This window comes from Lonchura striata, unplaced genomic scaffold, assembly GCF_046129695.1.
Source record: "Lonchura striata isolate bLonStr1 unplaced genomic scaffold, bLonStr1.mat Scaffold_85, whole genome shotgun sequence".
Classification (NCBI taxonomy): domain Eukaryota; kingdom Metazoa; phylum Chordata; class Aves; order Passeriformes; family Estrildidae; genus Lonchura; species Lonchura striata.
The window spans coordinates 626,200-649,835 of record NW_027461188.1 but is presented as its reverse complement, the minus strand read 5'-3'; the positions used below and the strand labels follow the sequence as shown (position 1 = coordinate 649,835).

The 23,636-nt window shown below is 51.6% G+C and overlaps 2 protein-coding genes across 2 annotated transcripts in view; one reads left to right on the top strand and one right to left on the bottom strand.

Annotated features, from left to right (window-relative positions):
- The window catches only part of LOC144248765 (uncharacterized), a 646,176-nt gene that overhangs the window by 60,312 nt on the left and 562,228 nt on the right, over window positions 1-23,636 (top strand). The window contains 1 exon segment of the mRNA XM_077790757.1: window positions 5,315-5,682. Coding sequence (XP_077646883.1) covers window positions 5,315-5,682 — 368 coding nt within the window.
- LOC116184802 (olfactory receptor 14J1-like) lies at window positions 15,580-16,512 on the bottom strand. Its single transcript, XM_031507890.2, has one exon. The coding sequence runs from the start codon at window positions 16,510-16,512 to the stop codon at window positions 15,580-15,582; it is 933 nt and encodes a 310-aa protein (XP_031363750.2).

Sequence of the window (23,636 nt, the reverse complement as noted above, 5' to 3'; positions counted from 1 at the left end):
CCAGAGAGGCTCAGCAGACAGTAGGATTGTGCCTGCATCTCGCTCTGAAGATGCCAGTGGCTCAACTGAGTGCTGTGGGAATACCTTATAATACACTGAGAGGGGCCACAGTCCTGCAAGGCTCTTACATCAGGAGCAAAGAGCAGCCTGGAGGCTGGGGAAGGCTGGAGCTGTACCACTGTGTGCTCATCCCTCACCTTCATGGGCAGCTGCCCCCAGATTTGCTATGTATCACTTTGATGGTTCTCCTGTTGGGTGTATTTTGGAGCAGCTGTTATCTGTGGCTTTTTATGGTGGTCCCGTGGAAAACAGCCATTTGCCTGCTGTGATGAACTCAAAACTAATACTAATTCCTCATTCCCTTTGGTTTTATTTGGATTTTTTAAATCTATTTGTTTGATTGGTTTGCATGGGTTTGTTTGCTACAGGGTTTTGTCTGTTTTGGTTTGAGTTTTTTGTTTGCTATTTTATAAGACTCAGGTGAAGTTGGCATAGCCAAACTCAAGAAAATGTACACCAGGCTTGACTTTACAGAAATTACTTTTGGCTGGGTTTAACGGACTCCTCCAGGCTCAGGATCACCAGTACATTGGCAGGTTTTGCTCTGCAACATCAGCTTGCCCAGACTCTGCTCGGTGTTTCACAAATGGAGAAGACAATGGACATTGTGCCAAGCTTCCTTTAAAAAGCCAAAACTGCAACCGCATGAGAGAAAAAAAGAAAAAAACAGAGACTATATTCACCAATTAGAGCAGAACCAGTGTCCCACCATCTCGCCCTCCACTGTTACTCAATTTTGAACATTGAGAGGCAAAGCTGGGCCTAAAGCTTCCATCTCTCCGTTCCTGATGCCATTTGACTCCAGCCTGGACTCCCCCAGATCACACTGCCTGCTGTCCACGTGGGGCTGGGGATGCTCAGCCTGCAAAGAGGAGACCCTGGGGAGGCCTCACTGCAGCTCTGCAGGACTGCAAGGGTGCCACAAGAAAGATTGGGACAGAGTGTTCCACAGGGCCTGTGGCACCAGGACAAGGGGGGACGGCTTTCAGCTGCAGGAGGCTGATTGAAGCTGGATCTGAGGAAGCTGCTCTTTGCCACTGAGGCTGCTGAGGCACTGGCCCAGGCTGTGGATGCCCCATCCTTGGAACAGGGCTCTGAGCACCATGCTCTGGGGGAACGTTGCTAAGCATGGAACCAAAGGCTCTCTAGCTCAATGGTCATGTCACAATCCATGTCCCATCTGGAACTGCCAGCACCCAGCAAGCAGCACAACACAACTGCTGGCCCTGGGCTCAGCACACGCTGCACGCTGCTCCTGCTGCTCCTGTCACCCTTCTTGTTCCTGCCCCCATACCTCCTATCATCAGTCTCCAAAGCTGCCTAAGGCTTGGATTGTGTCATCCATTCTTGCAGGATGCTCACATTTGCCCTGAGGATGGTAGGGTGCCATTCCATGGAGGTGGATCCCCCCAGCTGCCCGGGTGGGCTGGAGTTCTGGGTGGATGGGGTGGGACAGGGACCCCACTCTGAGGTTTTGCTACCTCTGCAGGCTGTGGCAGGCAGAGAAGACAAGATGGAGGTGGACACGCAGACTGATAGAGAGGAGGAGATAGAAGTGGAGGGAGAAAAGACAGGAGAGGAAGAGATGGAGGTGGACACCCCAATTGATACGGAGGAGGAGATGGAGGTGGATGTAGAGCAGACTGGAGAGGAAGAGATGGAGGTGGATGTGGATGGGAAGAGGAGATGGACGTGGACATGGAAGAGTACACCGAGGACATGGACATAGATGAAAAAGATGAAGAGGAGGCCATGGTCCTAGGATGAAGAGCGATGCCAGCAGAAGGACAGGCATGTGGTGCCCACAGGCAGAGTGGGTTCCCTGCAGCCAGGCTGGGGCGGGGCTGGGCTGGGTGGTCTCTGCTCAGGCCCGTGGTACCCAGTGCATTGGATTCTGGTGGCCATGCCCAGCCTGTCCTGTGCTTGCTTTGGGCCACACAAGCCCCATGGCAGTGCCTGGGGCCCAGCCCCCAGACCCAGCCAGCCTCAGCTCTGGCAGCAGAGTCCCGCTGTGCCAGCCTGGGGACACACGGAAGAGCCCTCTGTGCCTGACTGCAGTGACCATGGCACCTGCTTTTCTTCCTGACTGATGGAGATCCCGGACAGAGATGGCACCCTTTTGTACATAGTTTGTAGAATTTGTTGTTGCCTTTAGGATATAGGTTTTAGGGCTTTCTATTGTCTTCTGTAAATACATTTCAGATATTGTTGTTAGATATGTTCTTAGGTATATACCTTCTATAAACTGTTGTTATTACAAATATTCTTACAAATCAAAATGTGTTCTGTGTTTTCATTGCTGTTCTTCTGGAAATAAACAACCGTGATTTTTCCCACCCCAGTTCTCTTTCCATTTGCTTCAGGCACAGGCAGTATTGGCCAAGTTGGGGTTTCCACTTGCTCCAGGATCCCAGGGCTGGAGGTTCATGGAGGAGCTGGCACAGCCACCCCAGGAGTGGTTGTCCCACTCAGAGGGTCCCGCTGACAGAGGTCACTGTCTCCTTGCAGTCTCTCTGGACACACTGGGTAGCTGCAGGGGCAAATCCCAGCGTGCTCTGTCCCATGGGATCCCATGTTGGAGCAGGGCTGAGCCTGCATTGTCCTGCAGAGCCTCATCCATGGCTCTTCCCTGGGTAGCCCCAGTGATAGTAAAAGGTTTTTTAAATCATAGAGATTTAGGGTTAGCAGGAAAAATAAGCTTAGTAGGCCCTAGAAAAATAAATACCCTAAGCACCAGAAGAACTTGTACTTGCTAGAACTGCGCCTGTTTAGCTAGTACATGATAAATGACATAACAGTTAGATGTGACGATTGTTTAGTAATTAAATAAAGTTACTGTTTAATCATTAGAATAATCATGAGAAACTGTGGTCAGGGGCCTAAGAAAGATCACAAGAAACTCATGTCAATGTATATAAAAGAACAATATAAATTTAATAATTAATAAGTGAGTTATGTAACGATAGAATATAAAATACTTTCAGCTCGAAAGCCATGTTGGAGTCAGATTTGGGTCTGTACACCTGACTCCCAGAGCTCTTCGTAAATCACCTGCATATAATCATATCCTGTGATTATGTGTGTTCCGGAACGCTAACACCCGGGCCAGTGAGGGTGCACTGGGCTGTGGGCAACCCCTGTTCCTGGGCATCCTGAGGGGCTGGAGCAGCCTGGAGGCAGCCTCAGCACAGGGGCCTTGGTCCTACATGGACCAAGATTTCCTTTGGTGCCATGTCCCCGTCCCAGACCACTGTCCTCAGCCCCGGCTAGCTCTCCTGCAGGATGAGTAGGGCGAGTGGAAGCACACTCTGCTGTACCCGGCTGGGCTTTGGAGAGTGCTTTGTGGGTCCTGAGGTCGCTGCTGATTCCAACGGCGAGGAAATGAGGAGAGACACTCGTTGGGGGTGAAAATCCGATGTTTATTGAGGTCCTTGGGTCCAACAGCACCGGAGGGGGCCAGCCAACAAGTGCAACTCGGGGGTGCTGGCAACATGTTACATAGGGAGAGGGAGGGGGGCCGATCAGCCAGTGGGGAACAGACAGGAGTGACTCTTGTGGGGATTGACATCTGGGGATCCAGTGAGGGATGGGCAGGGTAGGGGTCCCAGGACCTCATCCAATCACTCGGTGCCCTGGATGGAAGTTTCCAGAGGTAGAGGAAGGGGCACCGAGTGACAGACAAGGCACTTGGAAGGGGGCAAGGAAGTGGCTTGGCATTTTCTAGGGAAACTGACACTTGGGGAAAGGCGGGAAAACTCAGGGAGAAACCAATACAGTATGGGGGTACACTGGAACAAACAATGACAGAATAAAGATGTAATAAAACATATAAAACCGCAACTCCACAGTTTGGTTAATAAAATTGTTAGAGAGATGCCCCTGCCCCAATTAAGGTGCTAACAAGACCAAATCCAAAGTGGATTTTATTGAACAGTAAATGTGAGGCAGAGAGAGACATGGAAAGAAAAGAGAAAAGGGGAGAGAGCAAGGGAGGGACAGGGACAGAGATCTCCCCTGAAGCAGGGCAAGTGTGACATTGTCCCCTGTGTGCGTGGCCTCCCCAGGGTGGGGGTTTTACACCTGAGCCAGTTTGGGTAAGGGGGGTGGTGTTCACCCCCACCCCGAGCAGGGATTGCCTCACTGTTTCAGGTTACAGTGTCAGATGTAACCAAAAGTGTTTTCAGTCACCATCTCCATAAACTGTTATCAACAGGTGGGGCAGTGTTCTTTATCTCTTCCATGGCTCAGCCCTGATAACGCCCTCCAGGGGCCATCTTCTGTTAATGGGCCACTGAGTGTCACTGCAGCACTGATAAAATTACATCATCCCATTGTGGGATGCTCCACCTAGGGGGAGGAACCAAGCATTCCTACCTGGATATAATCTCACCATTTGCAACACCACAACCACCTTGCCTACTGGATTCCCAGAGAACAAGAGCTCCATAAGCACCACTGGACCTTCAGAGGAAGACTAGACCCTTCTACAGGATCACTGCTTTAACAGAATCACGTTCATCACTCCAACCGGGCTGCAGCCACAATTTCATCAGACTGCTACCACCACCCTTATTATTGGGGTGTCAGGTTATATCCTGACTTTTTCAGATTAAGCCAGTGTTTCTCTATTATTGCCTTGATTTTAATTTTCTTATTCAATTGTCATTCTGTCTTAGACTCTCCCTGGTTTGCCTTCAAACCAGTACAAAACTCACTGTGCTTATCCCTTGTTTTCTTCCCAAAACAGGATTTTCCCATCCCCAACCCTTTGCCAGATGGAGAAGGTTCTGAGGAAGAGGAAGATGCCCTGGGACACCAAGGCAGGTGAGGAGGAAGTCAGTGCCCCTTTCCCCCTCTCTCCTGCTCCATCTCCCAGCTCAGCCTGGCCCCCGGCTGCAGGACAGCCCCGCTGCCGGTGCCCTCCTGCCGGGGACGCACTGGGGGGATCTCCTTGTCCTTCCCTGTGGCACGGAGGCAAATCCCATCCTCTCCTTGTCCTTCCTCCCCCAGAGCAGGAGCTGCGGATGGAGACCAGGAAAGACAAATCCCTGCAGCAGAACCTCATGGAAGAAGCCATTTTGAGCAACTCCACAGAACAGGAATCCAACAGGGAGGAAAATCCCTGGAGATCTGACAGGGGGAGGGGCTGCAAGCCCAGCCCAGGATGCTCTGAGGAGGAAAGACCCACTCTGGGCCAGGAAGGTGGGCAGAGCTTCAGCCAGAGCTCGGAGCTGGTGGTCCCTGAGAAGCTTCCTGATGGGGAGAAGTCCTACAAGTGTTTGGAGTGTGGGAAGAGCTTCAGGCAGAGCAACAATCTGAAACGACACCTGATGATCCACACCGGGGAATGGGCCTACGAGTGTGGAGAGTGTGGGATGGGCTTCGGTTGGAGCTCAGAACTCGTCATCCACCAACGCATCCTCACTGGGGAGAGGCCCTACGAGTGTCCCTAGTGTCAGAAGAGGTTTCACACCAGCTCTGATCTCCTCAAACACCAGCGCATTCACACGGATGAGAGGCCTTTCCGCTGCCCCGACTGTGGGAAGGGCTTCAAGCACAACTCTCACCTTGTCAGGCACCGGCGCATCCACACCGGGGAGAGGCCCTACAAGTGTCCCCAGTGTGGGAAGAGCTTCACCCAGAGTTCTGACTTGACCAAACACCAACGGAGGCACCGGTAAGGGCAACCCTGCGAGTACCCCAACTGCAGGAAGAGCTTCGTGCTCTGCTCCAGCTCCATCCCCCACTGCAGGACCCACATTGGGCACAGGTCTGGTGACCCACATTCCCTGTGATCCATGTTGGGAACAAACCTGGCTGCTTCTCCTGTTGGTTGGGCCCTAATTTTCCTCTGATTCATCTTTATTCTTTAAACACAGCCAAAGCAGGGTTAAATTAAAGAAATTGATCAAAAATATCTGAAGTCCCACCATTTCACAGGAGTTTGAGGGGGAATTTAGGATTTGGGGATGGATTCTGTGTGGAGTGCCCCTGTTGCTAAGAGGTAGGAATTTGATCTCACCCTTCTTGTGTTGCTAACAACTCCTCCCTAGACCCAAACCCTTACTCTACCCCTGGGATACCCTATACAAACCCCACGGCCCTGCCTTTACCCTGCCTTTCGGGGGTAAGAAATGGATTCTGGAACCAAGACCCGTCTCCTTTGTTCCTGCTGCCGGCAGCTGCACCCTCCCTGAACAGTCTGAACTCAACTTCTGGAGAATTTGTGGGTTCTGGGGTGATCTTGGGCAGTGTTCTCCATCTCTTTGCACTCCAAAAGCCAAGAGGGATGGATCTGTCACCACAAAACCACTCAACCCCACTGAAAACAACTGAATTTTAACCTATAAAGGCACAATCCCACCTCAAATTGCTTGTTTCCACCTGAAAAAAACTCAATCCTACACAAAGCTCATTCAATTCCACAGCTGCCAGGGTGAGATGGGGTTGGGAGGAGATTGGGAGAAGTGGGATCTCAGTTTGGAGTGGTGGGATGGGGATTGTGTGGGGCTGGGTGGCTGGAATGTATTTGATAGCAAATAAAACTTTCAGAGTTACTGATTTCTGTCCCATTCATTTTCAGTCAATTGTGTTTGCAGAGTGGTTCCTTCTCAGCTGATTAAATTAATATAAAAATCCCTTTTTAAAATCATCTAACTCAAACTATCTAAAACCTAATATCCAAACAAAACCACCCATCTACAATTAAGTTTTTTAAAAATAATTTAACTTTTTTTGCGTACTTAAGGATGTTATTAAAGTTTAATTATTTGCTTAAAATGTATGATAAATTATAGTGGTGTGGTTTTTTTGTGTTTAGTAAATTTGTAATTTAAAATGTTTTACTAAGGTGTGTTAGATTGTATCTTAGTTTTTTGGATATTTTTTATCTTAAGTCTATTAGATAATGAGTTTAAATTTTCAAAAGGTATTTCTTGGTATATAATTTATTTATTTATATTTATTGGTAATGTTACATTAATAGCCATTGTTGTTTTGGGTTAAATCATTATTGGATTATTGTAAGTAAGAGTTGAAATACTGATGTTTCAATTTTTTTTCTATTTAATTTTAATTATAATTTATTGATTTTATTATAATTTGTTGAGAGAATAGGAAGGAAATTCAAAGGCAGGAACATTTTTTCCTGGACAGGAACTGGAATTCCAGACCCTGGGAGTGTGTCGTGGTTTAACACAGAAGGAAGAGGGTCAAGCCAGTCAGTGATTTGGGTTGGATATTGGCACTTGGACACGCCTCTGAGAACACAGAGGGGTTAAAAGCAGAATTCCCAGGGGAACTCGCTCTCTCTGGTTCTGGTCAGGGCGCAGTGCAGCCTCTCTCCTGCCCAGCCCGTGGCTGGGTGGGGAGGGGAAGCCCCACAGCCTGACTGAGGTTGGCCGAAGGGTGGAGGAGACTGAACCGGGCTGGCCCCCTGCAGATGGAAGAGTGGAGGAAAATCTGGGATGTCTGCGTTCCCCCCAGAGTCTCTGTGGAGAGAGAGAGAAAGAGACAGCAAGAGCGGGGAGGGGAGCGGGAGGTGCCCAGCATGGGAGCTGGAGCTCTGGGCAGAGAGCCCTGCCAGCTGGATGGGGAATTTGGACATTTAATCCCTTCTTGGATGATGAAAGCTTTGTGAAACACTCCTTGATTTGAAAGAGAAGAGACAGTCTGGGGCCTGAGATGTAAGAAGGAGACATTCTAGGTGGGAGGAGATGATGGGGTGGTTTTTGGCTAGACTTTCCCTTGTTAGCCATAGACTGAACCAATTTTCTCCTCCAGGAGACTGTATTTTAGGAGGATGCATGGTAAAGCAAGAGACCTGTGTCGTGGTTTGACATGGGAAAATAATTTTTTTCCTGAAGGAAGAGGTCAATTTGGATATTGACCAATTGAAGGTGGACATGCCTCTGAGAACACAGAGGGGTTAAAAGCAAAATTCCCAGGAGAACTCGCTCTTTTTTTGGTTCCGGTCAGTGGAGAGTGCAGACCTCCCCTGCCCGGCCGTGGCTGGGTGGGGGAGTGGAAGGCCCATGGCCTGACTGAGGTAGGCCCAAAGGTGGAAGGACTGGAACCAAGCTAGCCTCTGCAAATGGAAGGGTGGAAAAAATCTAAGATGTCTCCGTTCCTCCCCCAGAGTTTCTCTCCCAAGAGAGAGAGAGACAGCAGCAGTTTTTGTCACCAATACAACGTGGGGAAGCAAGGTGTCCAGCTGCTGTGAGAGTTGCCGGAGTCTAGGCATCGAGCCATCCTGGAGAGTTCAGACTTTTAACCCTTCCTTGAGAAATGAAAGCTTTGTAAATTTTCCTTTCCCCTCCTCAGTTTGAAAGAGAAAAAGAGAGACACCTTAGACCCTGGGATGTTAGAAAGAGGAATTCCAAATGGGAGGGGGAAAAGGAGTGGCTTTTAGCTAGACTTTTTCCATGTTAGCCACAAACTAAACCAATCTTCTCCTCCAAGAAAGACTGTATTTTAGGAGGATGCCAGAGCAAAGTCAAGAGACCTGCTTCAGCTGAGAAGACAGAAGTGGAGTGAACAGAGAAAAAGTTAGGGGGTTTGTAGTGGTGCCCCTGTCCTCAAAGGAAAGAGAAGAGAAGAAGATCTCTGTTCTTAGATCCCCGGCCCCAGGGGAAAAATGAAAAAATAGGGGGGACTATGGTCCCAAAAAAATAAAAAACTGAACTGTTGTTTTCTCCCCTCTTGGCAGGGCATCCTTAAAAAGAAAAAAATCCTAAAAGCAGTCTGTCCATCCATGCATTGGTGGTGAGAGCACTGTGCATGGAAAGGAGAAGGGTCACCATGGCAAACTTTTCTCCGGGCGGTGCCATGTGTGACATGGAAACACAGGATGTAAAGCTGTGTTTTCTTAGGGGGGGGTCTGTGGCACAGGAGAGACTCCTGTCACCCTCAAAAAGCTGAATATCGATTGTCTGGAGGGTGGAAACCTGATTGGGGTCCAGATTGTGTCTCACTGTAGTTTGTTAGAGTTAAGTAATAGAAAGAGAAATGCTTTGCAAGGTTTTCATTTGATCTTTGTGTGTTTTTTTTCCTTTTTTTTCCCTTTTTTTTTCCTTTTGTAGTAGTAGCTTAATAAAGTTTTTTTCTGTTATTAAGCTTAAACCTGCTTTACTCTGTTCTAAATTCCACTTCACAGCATTCAAGGAAGAAATCACATTTTCATGGGGGCACTAGCATTGTGCCAGTGTCAAACCATAACAACCTGCTTCAGCAGCTGGGAAAAAGATAGGAGTGGAGTGAATAGAAAAGAGCTGAGGAGGGTTGTGGTGATGCCCCCTGTCTTCAGAGAAGAAGAGAAGATCTCTGTTCTTGGACCCTCGGCCCCAGGGGGAAATGGGGCGGGACTGCAGTCCCAAAAATGAAAAACAGAACTGTTGGTTTTTTTTTTTTTTTTCCCTCTTGGCAAAGCATCCTTGAAAAGAAAAATCCTAAGAGCAGTCTGTCCATGGAGCAGTCTGTCCATGCATGGTGGTGAGAGCACTGTGACATGGAGAGGAGAGTGTCACACTGGCAGATTCTCTCCGGGCGGTGCCATGTGTGACATGGAAACACAAAAGGTGGCAGCTGTGTTTCTTGGGGGGTCTATGGCACAGGAGAGACTCCTCTTCCCTCGGTGGACTGAGTATTGATCCTCTGAAGGGTGGGAACCTGATTGGGGGTCCAAGTTGTGTCTCAGTGTGGTTTGTTGGAACTGGGGGGAGCAAGAAGGAGTGTTTTGGAAAGGTTTTAATTTTGGATTTAATTTTTCTTGTCTTGCTTTTTTCATTTTATAGTAGTAGTAGATAATAAAGTTTCTCCTTTGTTATTGAGCTTGGCTCTACTCTGCTCTGTTCCTGATTGCATTTCACAGCAATCATTTGTGGGGTTGCATTTTCATGGGGACGCTAGCATTGTGCCAGTGTCAAACCATGACACAGGGGCCACCTGACAGGTCCAGCTGATCTTGGAACATTGAGGGCTGCCTTTCATCAGCCCCTGGAGAACTGGGGCTCTGTGCTTTCCTTCCTATGGAAAAGAAACATCCATCTGTCCAGGTGTCCACAGCCAAAATGTATACTCCCCCTGAAAAATTCCCTATATGCAAGAGTTCTCCCAGACAAAAAATGTCAAGATAGACAGCTCTGGCTGGCCTTGGCCTCTGGTGGTCACCTCTCATCTCAAGGAAGCCTTGAGGAAAATATTTGAACAGGTTTGGCAGCTGGAACATCAATGAGTCTCTCATCCTCTGAAAAATTCAGATGCTCTTCTGATAAAATGTGTATTTTTTTTCTCATTGTGCATTATGCATGAAAAATAATTTTCAGCAAAAAAAATATTACTCTTATCACTCTCCCAGTGTTATCTGACACAGAACACCTCGTCTACATATGGATCCAGGTCATCTGTATAAACAAACACAATAAAGAAACCATCAGGAATTATTTGTCTCTGCTCCCATCTGTCACATCTCCTCTGGAGCTGGAGGTGCACCCCCAGCACTTGGGAGGGCTCAGGGGGTCACAAGTTCAGCTCCCACACAGAGAACTTGTGGACCTTGGATGATCTTCCTGCCCCTGCCCGCTCAGCCAGGCTGAGATGGACACTGATGGTTTCTGTGCCAGGCTCTCCCAGCCCAGTCCAGCTCCCTGCCAGCTCTGCCAGCTGCCCTGAGCTCTGGGCAGCACCAAGGGCCTCTCCCCAGCACAGCCCAGCCGGCTCTGGCCCCACAGCTCTGCTCAGCCCAGGCTGCTCTGGGCACTGCCCCACGGCCTCAGCCCCTGCCAAGGGCACAGCAGCAGCTGCAGCTCAGCCAGGACTCAGCCCCACCATGGGGGAAGGGGCTTGGCCAAGGCCAAAGGAGCTCCCTGGCTGCCCTGCTCCCCTCTGCCTGAGGTGCTGAGAGCTCTGCAGCCCCTCCTGCCATCCCATCTGCCCAGGCCAGCACAAGAGCCCCGGCCCTGGGGCCCTCCAGAGCTGCTCCTGCTCCAGGCCCAGGGCCCATCCCAGAGCTAGGGCAGCCACAGAGCTGTGCCCATTTCTGCTCATTGCTGCTCTGATGGGGATGCATCCTCAGACACTTGGAGGTTGCTGATGAATTTTACTGCTCCAGAGGCCTCTTCTCTCTTGAGCTCTTCAGTTCAGGAATTCATTGAGAAATGCTCATAAATATTTGTTCAAAATACCCAAACAAGAAAAGTTGATTTGAATAATTGAGGATTTCAACTCTCCTGTGGCAAATTAGACAGATTTCAGAGGTGTATTCAAAGTGAATATATTATACTGAAAAGTGTACAGAGAGAACTGGTTTGTCCTGTTTCGTTTTCTTTTCCTCTTTATAAATTAATATCAACAGTATCCAAATGATATTGACCCCAGCACCTTCTAATGAAGTCTGCAGATTTGAAAATCAAGACCCTTCATGGCTGACAATCAGCAACACTTTGTCTCCAATCCCTCCCTACCATTTCCCTCATCGAACCCCTGGCACTCCTATGGATCAGGAATGGTGTAGCCAGCAGGAGCAGGGCAGTGATTCTTCCCCTGTGCTCAGCACTGCTTGGGTAGCACCTCGAGTGCTTTGTCCAGTTCTGGAGTCCCCAATTTATGAAGTGTCAGAGTCCAGGACATCCCTCTGGTTGCCCTGGCTGTCTTGAGACCCTGGCAGGGATCTTGGAGACCCTGGCAAGAAGTCAAAAAACATCTGTGGCTTCCATTTAAGCCTGTGGAAAGCTGTCAACTCTGGATGATGAATTACAAGTCACAAGGTTTTTAGTATAGTGTGATATTTGAACGAACACCAGATGGAAAAATAGAATTTTGGGATCTTTAGAATGGGGTTCAGGGGACACCATGGAGGGATTTTGTCGCTTCCTAACCTTCTTGTTCTTCTTGTCTTCCATGTCTTGGTGTGATAGTGGCACTTTTCTATTGGTTTAAGGTAGAGATTCACTGTCTAACATAGGTGATGGGAATTGGTGAAGAAATTGTAAACATACACACATTGTTTTGAGTATATAATGTGGGAGCCGCCCAGGCTCCAGGCCAGACTGATATGGCTTCAGTACTAGGCAGACCACAGCAGTTCAGAGAAAGAATATACAGATAAGAAGAAATAAACATCTTGAAAAAGCAACTAAAAGCATTCCAAGACTCCTCATTTAACTGCGTTCAGGCTAGGGAAGCAAAGAGTCTTGGATCTCTCTTGGGGTCACTCTGACCTTCAGGAACCACAAGAGAGAGAAATCGACAAGGAATGACATGGAGGGGCTGGACTGTGTCCAGAGAAGGGCAACAAGGCTGGGGAGGGGTCTGGAGCACAAGTCCTGTCACAGCGACTGAGGGAGCTGGGGTTGTTGATCCTGGAGAAGAGGAGGATCAAAGGAGACCTCATCACTCTCTACAATTCCCTGACAGGAGGGTGCAGCCAGGTAGGACTCGGGGTCTTTTCCCAGGGAACAGGGACAGGACAAGAGGACACAGCCCTCAGCTGCACCAGGGGATGTTTACGCTGGACATCAGGAAATATTCTTCACACAAAGGGTGATTGGGCATTGGAATGCACTGCCCAGGGAGATGGGTGAGTCCCTGGAAGTGTTTAAGGAAAGACTGGATGTGGCACTCAGTGCCATGGTCTGGGTGACAGGGTGGTCTTGGGTCCCAGGTTGGACTTGATGCTCTCCAAGGCCTTTTCCAGCCTGGTGGATTCTCTGATGATTGTGACAGGCAGGGCCCTGGGGAAGCAAGGGGCCATTGTGACACTGCGAGGCCTGGTGGCACTAAGAGGACCATGGTGACACTGTGTATGACATGGCACCACAGAGCCACGGGGCCACTGTGACACGGTGGGGCTGAATGGAAGCAAGGAGTGCATTGTGACAGTCTGGGTCCTGGTGGGACCACCAAGGAAACTGTGGCCCTGTGGGGCCTTGTGGAACCAAGGGGCCATTGTGACACTGTGGAACCAAGGAGATCCTTGGGAGAGCCTGGGGACAATGGAACCAAGGGGCCATTGCTCCATTGCAAGGACTCTGGGAACTGAGGGAACAATTGTGACACTGTGGTGCCCCATGGAACCAAGGGTCCCTGGTGACACTGCAGGATCTTGTGTCACCAGGGCTCAATTGTGACACTGCAGCACCAAGGAATTCACTGTGGCACTCTGAGGCCTCATGGAACCAAGAGGCCACTGTGACCCTTCAGGGCCTTGTGGAACCATGCAGAGCTTTGTTACAGAGCAGGACCTCGTGTCATGATGGGTCCATTGTGACACTGCAGGGCCCCAGGGAACCAAAGGGCCTGAGCTGTCCCTCAGGATCTCACGGAATGAAGGAAACATGTTTGACACTGTGGTGACCCTTGGGACCAAGAGGCCATTGTGACACTGTGGAAGTAAGGAGAGCATTGCTGCCCTGCCAGGCCTCATGGAACCAAGGATCCACTGTGACACTGCAGGGCCCTGGGGGACCACGGTGACATTGTGACACTGCAGGGCCCAAGGATCCAAGGGACTTTGTGACACCAAGGGGTCCCATGGAACAAAAGGGATAATGTGACACTGGGAGGCCTCATGAAATCATGGAGACCATTGGGACATTCTGGGGCTGCAAGGAACCATGGTGACACCAAGTTGTCTGGGAGTGTGGATCTGCTGGAGGGTAGGAGGGCTCTGCACATGGCCCTGGACAGGCTGGATCCAGGGCCCAAATCCAACAAGGTGAGGTTTAACAAGTCCCAGTGCCGGGTCCTGCACTTTGGCCACAACAACCCCTGCAGCACTACAGACTGGGGACAGAGTGGCTGGACAGCAGCCAGGCAGAAAGGGACCTGCAGGGACTGATGGACAGCAGGAAGGACATGAGCCAGCCTTGTGCCCAGGTGGCCAAGAAGGCCAATGGCTCCTGGCCAGGATCAGGAATGGTGTGGCCAGCAGGAGAAGGGCAGTGATTCTTCCCCTGTGCTGGGCACTGGTTGGGCAGCGCCTCGAGTGCTGTGTCCAGTTCTGGGCCCCCAATTTAGGAACGATATGGAGGGGCTGGAGCATGTCCAGAGAAGAGCAACAAGGTTGCTGAGGAGTCTGGAGCATAAGTCCTGTGAGGAGCGTCTGAGGCAGCTGGGGTTGTTGATCCTGGAAAAGGCTCAGGGGAGACACAGCAGTGTCAGGGCACAGGTTGGACTTGATGATCTCCAAGGTCTTTTCCAGTCTGGCTGATTCTGGGATTCTCTGAAACCACCCTTGGAGTAGTTGCAGGAGGGGCCCTGGGCCTCCTCTTCAGAAGCTCCAGCAGCCCAGGTCCCTCAGCTTCTCCTCAGAGCACCAAAGCCCATCCTGTCAGTCCTGCAGAGCCTCTGCAGCTCCTCCTCACTGCCCAGAACAGGGAGCCCCAGAGCCAGACACAGCAGCCCAGATGTGCCCCCCTGGCCTGGGGTGCGTCTGGCAAGGGAGCAGCACCAGGCACTGCAGGAGCCTGCAGACAATTCCTGCAGCACTTGTGGGATGATCCTGCTCCCCAAGGGACGTTCCCATGGTGCTAAGTCAGGAAAGTCAGGAACTGCAATGGGGAGTGGGGCCAGAGATGAAAGGGCAAACAGGGATGGGCTGTGTGCAGGGGAGGGAACAGGGGTGGGCAAGAGGAAGAAATTTGTATCAGGAAGAGTAAAGAAAGCAAAGGTGAAGCCAAGGAAATGCTCAGGGCAGTTTGGAGGTGGCTGCCAGGCAGCCCTGGCTCTGAGCAGCAGCGTCTACAGTGGGACAGGAAACTCCCAGCTGATGGGAACAAACTTTATGGCTGACTGCAGAGGCCAGGACAAAGCTGAGTGGTTTCCCCGGCATCCCCCAGCCCTTCCTGGCCCCAGGGGCTGATGGCATTTGTGCTGCCTCAGGTCCATGTCCCCACAGCACCAGCCTGGGGCTGCTCACGGGGGTTTTCTGTGCTGAGCATTGGCCTGGCCGTGTTCTTGAGAGAGCCTGGGCAAGGAGCCTGGAGCCCCCAGGCCCTGGCCTGAGGCATCAGCGCTGCCCCAGCAGTGCCCATGGCCTGTCCCTGCTGCAGCCCCAGCACTGCCACCCCCAGGACTGTGCCCGGCCCCGAGAGCACTCAGGCCCTGCAGCAACACCAGGGCCACCAGGGCAGCAGGGCAGGGCCACGGGAGCAGCACTGGCAGCACCAAGTGCTGCTGCTCCTGGGCACAGCTGCTGTGCCAGCCCTGATCTGCCCCAGCTCTGCACACAGACATTGCTGCTGCTGCTCCAGAGAAGGCAACAAAAGGGCATCTCTGCAGAAAACTGTGCTGGGAGATCCTTTAGTTCCTTTAAAGGCACCGTGAGTGCAGCCCCTCATTGACACAATCTGTGGCCACAGGGAACGTGGAGAGAAACAAAATGAGAAATGGCACAGAAAAATTCATTTATTGTGGACAATATGAAAAAAAGTAAAACAAAGAATAAGAACCTGCAAAATGAAACCAAAAAGAAATATTAAAGACAACTTTTATTACAAATATTTTCAGAATTTTGCCTGGAGTTTAATGTTCCTGAAAGCATCCAGTCATCAGTTTCCACACTGCAGCCTTGAGCTCCTGGTTCCTCAGGCTGTAGATGAGGGGGTTCAGGGCTGGAGGCACCACTGAGTACAGAACTGACACTGACAGGTCCAGGGATGAGGAGGAGAGGGAGGGGGGCTTCAGATGAGCAAATATGGTTGTGCTGAGGAAGAGAGAGACCACGGCCAGATGAGGGAGGCAGGTGGAAAAGGCTTTGTGCCGTCCCTGCTCAGAGGGGATTCCCAGCACAGCCCTGAAGATCTGCACATAGGAGAAAACAATGAACACAAAACAACCAAGTCCTAAACAGGCACTAACAGCAATGAGCCCAAGTTCCCTGATGTGAGATTTGGAGCAGGAGAGCTTGAGGATCTGTGGGATTTCACAGAAGAACTGGCCCAGGACATTGCCCTGGCACAGGGGCAGGGAAAATGTATTGGCAGTGTGCAGGAGAGCATTGAGAAAGGCACTGGCCCAGGCAGCTGCTGCCATGTGGGCACAAGCTCTGCTGCCCAGGAGGGTCCCGTAGTGCAGGGGTTTGCAGATGGACACGTAGCGGTCGTAGCACATGATGGTCAGGAGAGAAAACTCTGCAGACATGAAAAAGACAAAAAAAAAGAGCTGAGCAGCACATCCTGTGTAGGAGATGTTCCTGGTGTTCCAGAGGGAATTGTGCATGGCTTTGGGGACAGTGGTGCAGATGGAGCCCAGGTCGCTGAGGGCCAGGTTGAGCAGGAAGAAGAACATGGGCGTGTGCAGGTGGTGGCCGCAGGCTACGGCACTGATGATGAGGCCGTTGCCCAGGAGGGCAGCCAGGGAGATGCCCAGGAAGAGGCAGAAGTGCAGGAGCTGCAGCTGCCGCGTGTCTGCCAGTGCCAGCAGGAGGAAGTGGCTGATGGAGCTGCTGTTGGACATTTGCTGTGGCTGCACATGGACACCTGTTCATGGGGAAAGGACAATGAAGAGATAAAGGAGATGCCTGTAACCGAAATCAAAGCCATTTCCCATACCCCCTCCCCTGGAACACACATAGACAGTATTTTGTGTTCTACAGTTCTGGGGTTTTCTTCATAAACACCCTTATATCAGTCCTGGTGTTCCTGGAAATCAGAAATCCTCAGCATTTCTGCTGCACTCAGGGAGAAATGAATAAGTTCTGTGCGGCGAAGTGATGAGAGGAAAGTGAGGGGAGATGGTCTGTCATTCTGACCTCTTCAGAATTTCTCTGGGCTTTAACCTTTCTCTGGGTTAGGATGATCAGCTTCCCACATTTCCCCTAAAAATCCCCCAGGTACATCTGAGAGCAGATGGATCCACCACAGCCCAGCTCCACATTTTTAGTCAAGGACTCATATTGCTCATTTCACCAACTCAGAAGCATTTTCAGTCTCAGAACACTTCTGCCTTTCCCCATCAATCTTACAACTCAGAGATGCTCTAAGACATGTTTGCACCCTGGATTGAAGCTCCCAGCTTGGACTGAAATCTCAGGGAGATTTTCAAGTGTCCCTCTGATGGCACTGGATGAAGGGAGGTGCAGCTCCTTCCCTGGCTGCACTGCCAGCACTGCCCAGAGCCGGGCACTGGGGACAGCTGTGTCACCCTGAGCCAGCTGTGCCCCTGCCAGAGCCCCCAGTGCCGGGCAGCTGCTCCCAGCCCTGTGCTCTGCAGAGGGAACTGGGCCCGGGGCTGCAGAGCTGCCCCACGGCTCTGCTGCAGCTCTGCCTGCACAGGAGGGGCTGCACGCCTTGGAGCCCCGGCCCTGAGGGCAGAGGCTTGGCTGGGGCACAGGAGGGAGGGGGCTTGTGCAGAGGGAGGGGCTGCACTGGAGGGGATCCTCTGGACATCTCTAAGCTCTCCCTGCCTCAGCATTTCTGGCTTTGGTTTTCTCTCCTTCCCTGATCTTTACTCTGCTTCCGGGAGATTTTCCTCCTGCAGGTGTTTCCCTGTGCCTGATCTCTCCCTGCCAGCACTCCCAGACCCCAAATCTCTGTGCACTCTCCTTGGCCTGACAGAACCCTTCCTGTTTGCAGGGCACAGGCTGGGGGCAGGTTCTGTTTGCAGCTTGGGGAAAGGACAGCTCAGATTGAGCCTGATGGCTCCAGCAAAGGTGATGCTGCTGCTGTCCATGGGCAGAGTGGCTGAAAGCACATTAGGGATCTCCTGTGAACCTACATATCACTAAAATAACAGTTCTAATGTCTCATGCACTTGTCAAAATTCAAATTCCACCATTAATATTTATCCCCCTTCCCTGCTACTCTCCAGTAATAGGAAACTTAATAAAAAGTCTTAAGGAAATTTCCTCCTTTTTATCAAAATCGCTGTCTTGGAAATATTCTATGACTTATCAGAACCCTTCAGCATGTCAGAGCTCCATGAGCATTTCACCTGCCCTGCCCCAGAAATACTCAGAGTTGTACTCACAGGGTCTGTGGGCATTGGGATGTTCCAGCTTTAGGAGATCACTCCAGGAGCTGCAGCTGCATTGTCCTGCAGCCAGAGGTTCCTGTGCCAAGGGCTGGCAGTGATTCTGCTCCGGGCACTTCTCAGCCCCTTCCCAGCCCTGACTGATTGAAGCTCTCTGTGCCTCTGTGCTGTGCCCGGGCTGGCTGCAGGCAGTGTCCCAGCCCTGCTGGGCTGGGAGAAGAGCTGCTCAGCAAGAGAAATGTGCTTTTGAAGCTCTGCTTGGTTACCAGCATCACCCTCTGTGCCAGGAGCCCGGCCCAGCTCAGCAGCACAGACAGAGCACAAGGACTTTAATGACCGTCTCAGGGGCTGCTGTTGTTTTCATTAGTCTCATTCCCAGAGAGTGTGCTCAAAAAACTTCTCAAGAACTCAAAGTGTGATTGAAACACTGAAGTTTCTTGGACTTTTAATGGGTCCCACTGAGGGACACGACTGAGAAAGTGTCCCCAAGTAGAGCATAATGCTGGAGCAGAGATGACAGCAAGGGACAAGCAAGGGGAAGGTGTCTCTGGTGCTGAGCAAACCTGGATGTGTTTCAGGAATGCAAAGGGCCCAGGCCTGTGCCCCAGCCCCTGGCAAGGCAGATCCTGTCCCTCCCTCATTGCTCAGGGCTCTTCCCGGGATGGGCACTGGCATGTGGGGATGTGCAGTGCCAAGGGCAGGACCATGGGGCGGCCCCTGCCAGGCTGCTGAGCAGGGACAAGGAGGCACTGAGGCCCCAGGGCTGCAAGGGTCACTTGTCCCCTCGTGGCCTCAGGCCCAGGGCCAGCAGCCATGGCCAAAGGGCTGCACAGGTTGGCTCTGTCAGGGCCTTGCAGCTGCTGCACATCCCTGAGCCCTCTGCAGCCCAGGCTGTCCCACGGTGTCCCTGCCCTGCGCCTCTGTCCCTGCAGGCTGTCGTCACCCCCGGCTGCCCCACCTCGCTGGCCCTTCCTTTGCTGGCAGCTCTGCCTCCTGCTGCCCCTGCCTGGCCACACAAAGCCTTGGGCTGCTCCAGGCTCCTGCTGGGGACGTGTTGCACCACAGCCCTGCCCTGGGAGGGAAATTCCCTTCTCCTGTGTCCAGTCTGTCCTTCCCCAGCTGCATTTGTGGAATAATTTCTCTCCCTGCCTGATTCCCACTATGGAGAAAAGCTCCACCATTTCGGAATTCACCTTTCAAGCCCTGCCAGGCCACTCCTGATCTGTCGTCAGTCTCTTCACAGCTGAGCCCAGGCACATCAGCCTCCATACATGGGTTATGTTCCTGAGGCCTGCAAAACCCAGCTCGGGAGATCTCTCGGCCCTCTCCAAGGTGTTTGCAAAGGAAAACCTTCTGCTCATATCACCAGAGGCCAAGGCCAGGCAGAACTGTCTGTCCTGGCAGCTTTTGTCTGGGAGCAATCCTAGGATAGATGGAATTTTGGCGGCCACATTCCAGTTCCTGCCATGGCCCCAGCACAAGAGGGTCAGTTCTTTTCTGCAGGAAGGAAGGTACAGAGCCCCAGTGCTTCTGAGGCAACTGAGATGCGACCATCAGAGGCCAAGGCCAGCCAGAGCTGGAAGGTTTTTTTCTGGCAGATACCCTTGCATACAGGAAATTTTTTAGGGGAAATACCAATTTTGTCCATGGGTGTCTGAAAAGAGGGACAGTTCTTTTCCATAGCAAGGAAAGCACAGAGCCCCAGTGGTTCATGGGCAGATGAGAAGCAGCCCTTGACATTCCAAGATCAGCCAGATCTGTCAGGTGGTCCCTGGGAGGCCAAGCCTGCCAGACCTTTTCCCTGTTCCCCTCATTCCATGGAGCCTGGTCCCTTGTTTCCAGAAGGCCCTGAGGTGTCACAATGCCCCCTTGGTGACACCAGGCCCTGAAGGGTCGGAATGGTCTCCATGGTTCCACAAGGCCCCACAGATTCATGGTGGTCTCTGGGTTCCATGGAGCCCCACGGTGTCACCGTGGCCCCAAAGTTTCACAATGCACTCCATGGTTCCTCCAGGTCCTCATCATGCCACCATGCTCCGCACAGGAAGGGAACAACCCAGCCCCAGTGCTGCAGGGGCAGATGAGCCACAGCCACCAGAGGCCAAAGGCAGCTAGATCAGATGGTGCTGGCAGATTTTGTCCTTGGATATAGGGAATTTTAGAGGTGGAATGCCAGTTTCAGACCTGGCTGCCTGGAGGAGAAGGACAGTTCTTTTCCATAGGAAGGCAAGGATGGAACACCGGTGTTTCAGGGGCAGATGAAAGGCTTCCACCAGAGGCCAAGGGCAGCCGGACCTCTCTGTTCTGGTATTTTTTTGTCTGAAAGCAACCCTTGGATATAGGGAATTTGGGAGGTGGAACCCCAGTTTCAGCCATTTCTGCATTGTTAAGAAGGATGGTTCTTTTCCATAGGAAGGAAAGCCCAGAGCCCCCGTGTTGCAGGGGCAGAAGCAGAGAGAGAAGGCTCCTGGGAGGCCAGGCCAGCCAGACCTGTTTGTCCTGGCAGCTTTTGTCACTGAGAAATCCTTGGACCTAGGGAATTCTGGAGGAGGATTCCAAACTTTGGCCATGGGCATCTGGTCGAGATGGATGGTTTTTCCCATAGGAAAGAGAAGCGTGGAGCCCAGGTGTTTTGGAAGGAGATGAGAGGTGGTCACCATAGGCCAAGAGAGCCTGACCTGTCTCTCTTGCACCTTTCATCTGGGGGAAATCCTTGGATATTCAGAATTTTGAAGGTGGAATCTCAGTTCTGGCCATGGGCACCTGGGCAGGAAGAAGAGTTATTTTCATCATAAAGGAAGGCACAAAGCCCCAGTGTTTCAAAGGCAGATAAAAATCATCTCTTTGGAGACCAAGGCCAGCCAGACTTGTCTCTCCTGGAAGCTTTCACCTGGGAGAAATCCCTGGATATAGGGAATCCTGGAGGCGGATTCCCAACTTTGGCCATGGGTGCCTGGATGTGAAAGGTGCTTTTTTCCCATAAGAAAGAAAAGCACAGGGTCCCAGTGTTTCACAGGAAGATGAGAGGTGGCCCCTGGGTGCCCAAGCCAGCCAGGTCTGTCTGTCCTGGCAGGTTTCATCTGGGAACAATCTTTGCATAGAAGCAAACTAAGAAGAGGAATCCAAATTTTGGCCATGGGCACCTGGAAGAGAAGGACAGTTCTTTCCATAGGAAGGAGAGCACCGAGCCCCAGTGCTCCAGGGGCAGATGAGCAGCAGCCCTGGACATGCCAAGGTCAGCTGGACCTGTCAGGTGGCCCCCAGGTGGCCCAGCCAGCCAGGCCTTGATGCCTTGAGAGGCCACCTAGAGCAGAGGCTGGACAGTGTTACAGGAGTAAAGTGGGGATTTATTAAAAAGGCCTTCAAAGGATTCACCTGGGCAGTACAAGGGCCTGGCTGAGGGTACACCCAGGATGGACGCCAGGTCACGTGTTTACACACTTTTGTAAGATTTGGTTCATTTCCATATTGGGGTTAATTGTCCAATTATACCTTCAGGTTATGCAGCCCCACCCTCCCAGTCTGCTCTCCTCAATTCGCTGGTGTTTTCAATTTTTGGGCCCGAAGCTGCAGCGGTGTCTATGGTTCTCGGGCAGGAAAAGGATTGTTTTGTCTGACTACACTGTAAGAGAACTTGCTGACACTCTGTATGAAGTTCAGAGTTACAGACTGATACAGCACAGAATTGGGAAAATATGGAAGCTAAAACTTAAGGCATCAGCCTGTCCCATGTTCCCTTGCTTCCATGGGGACACACAGTGTTAAAATGGCTCCTCCATGACACTCTGGGCTCCACAGTGTCACCCTGTGCCCTTGGATCCATGGGAGCTTCCCAATGGTCTCCTCTGATTCCACGAGGTCCCCACAGTGTCACAACTGATCCATGGCTCGATGAGGTTCCCCAGTGTCACCGTGGTCGCTGTCAGAGGCTGGATGAGATCAATGTCCCCAGACACCTTGGGCTGAGCTGTCAATCAGTCACACAGATGGGACAGCGCTCACCCAGCTCTGAACACCTGAGATATCAGAAGTCCCAGCTGGGGGGAGGCCCACGAAGGCCCAGGGGCTTAAAACCAAGGAGCACAAGGTCAGCCCCTGGTATGGACTCTGCCTTCTCCTGGGGTTTGTGTCTCACCCACACTGGAGCCCCAGGAGCTGGGAGCCACATGTGTGTCTTTCTGTGGAGCTTCTGTCTTCCTGCCTCTCTCTCTTTCCTCTCCTTCTAATGCTCTTTATATGGAACAGTTTTGGGTACCTGAACAACTTCAGTGTTTAGGGGTTTCCAGGTTAAATGGGCTGAGGGAATGAAGTTACAGCTGTGACAAGTGATTTAAGTTGGATTGGATTTGTATTAAATACTTTTCCAAAGTTCCTTGTTCTTTTGTACTTTGCCAGTAAAATTCTGGGGGTCCCGAATGGGCGCTGAGGGCACTTGGGGGTCCCGGAGGGTCTGGGGGACACTGATGGGACAGATGGGGGCGGTACCGGGGTTCTGTGGAGCGCGGGGCATGACGGGCGTTGTAGTCCCGGCTTTAATGGGGCTCTATGGGGCCGCAGAGCATGACGGGAGTTGTAGGCAAAAGAAAAGATGGCGCAGGCCTTAGGCCCCGCCCCCAAAGCCGTGATCCCATGCGCTGATTGGTTGGAATCGTGATAGGCGGGAGCCTCGGCCAATGGGAGGCAGTGCGGGTGGGAACAGCCATTCAACCCCTCCAGTCCCTCCCAGCACAGCCCAGTTCATCCCCAGTACAGCCCAGTACAGCCCCAGTGCCCCTCCAGTCCCTCCCAGTACAGCCCAGTCCCTCCCAATACACCTGAGTTCATTCCCAGGCACTCCCAGTTCCCCCCATTCCATCCATATCCCGCTCCAGTGTCCCCCAGTCTTCCCCACAGTGTTCCTGCCCATTGCGGGGCAGCGGCGCAGACGGAATGTCCTGCGGCCCAAACCTCCTGCTCCTGCCACACAGTGCCAGCCTTCTCCCCTCCTCCTCCTCTCCCAGCACGGCACAAATTCCAGGTCAGAGGAGGCTTCCCCAGAGAGGGCTCTGGCTCCTGTCTCAGCCCGAGTGTCCCTGCAGAGGAACAGGGCATCTTTCAGGCACTTCCACAAGCTCAGGGTTCCCATTTCATGGTGAATCTGGGATGAAAATGGCCTTTTTCAGAAAGACAAATGCAGAGGAGATGGATTAGAAATTATTTGGGAAAAGTGACCCTTCTTCCAGACAAAGTCCACCAAGTCATTGCCTGCATTTCTCCTTTTCAGATACCTACAGTCATCTCCTGAAAGGTCCAGATTGTTCTGGTGCTTTTCATGAACTGATTGAAGTCTTGATATATATCAGTGCATGAGATGTGGAAGCTTCTAAAATGAACACAGAAACAAACTCCCTCTGTCAGTCCATTTTCATCTTCTACATCACTTTCAAGCTGTCCATGGGGATGTTGGAATGATTATCACACAGCTCTCCATTTCTGGCTGCAGGCTCTGGAGATTCTTTCTCTGTGTTCAGTCAGGCTTGCATTCCCTGACAATTCCTGGTAGCCCATCATGTTTTCTTAGGGTAGAACAATAACAGTGAAAATCTCACCAATGGCCCAACTGCCCAGCC

What these genes read in the sequence shown, in the direction of transcription:
- LOC116184802 (XM_031507890.2), bottom strand. Translation starts at nt 16,512, where the DNA reads ATGTCCAACAGCAGCTCCATCAGCCACTTCCTCCTGCTGGCACTGGCA.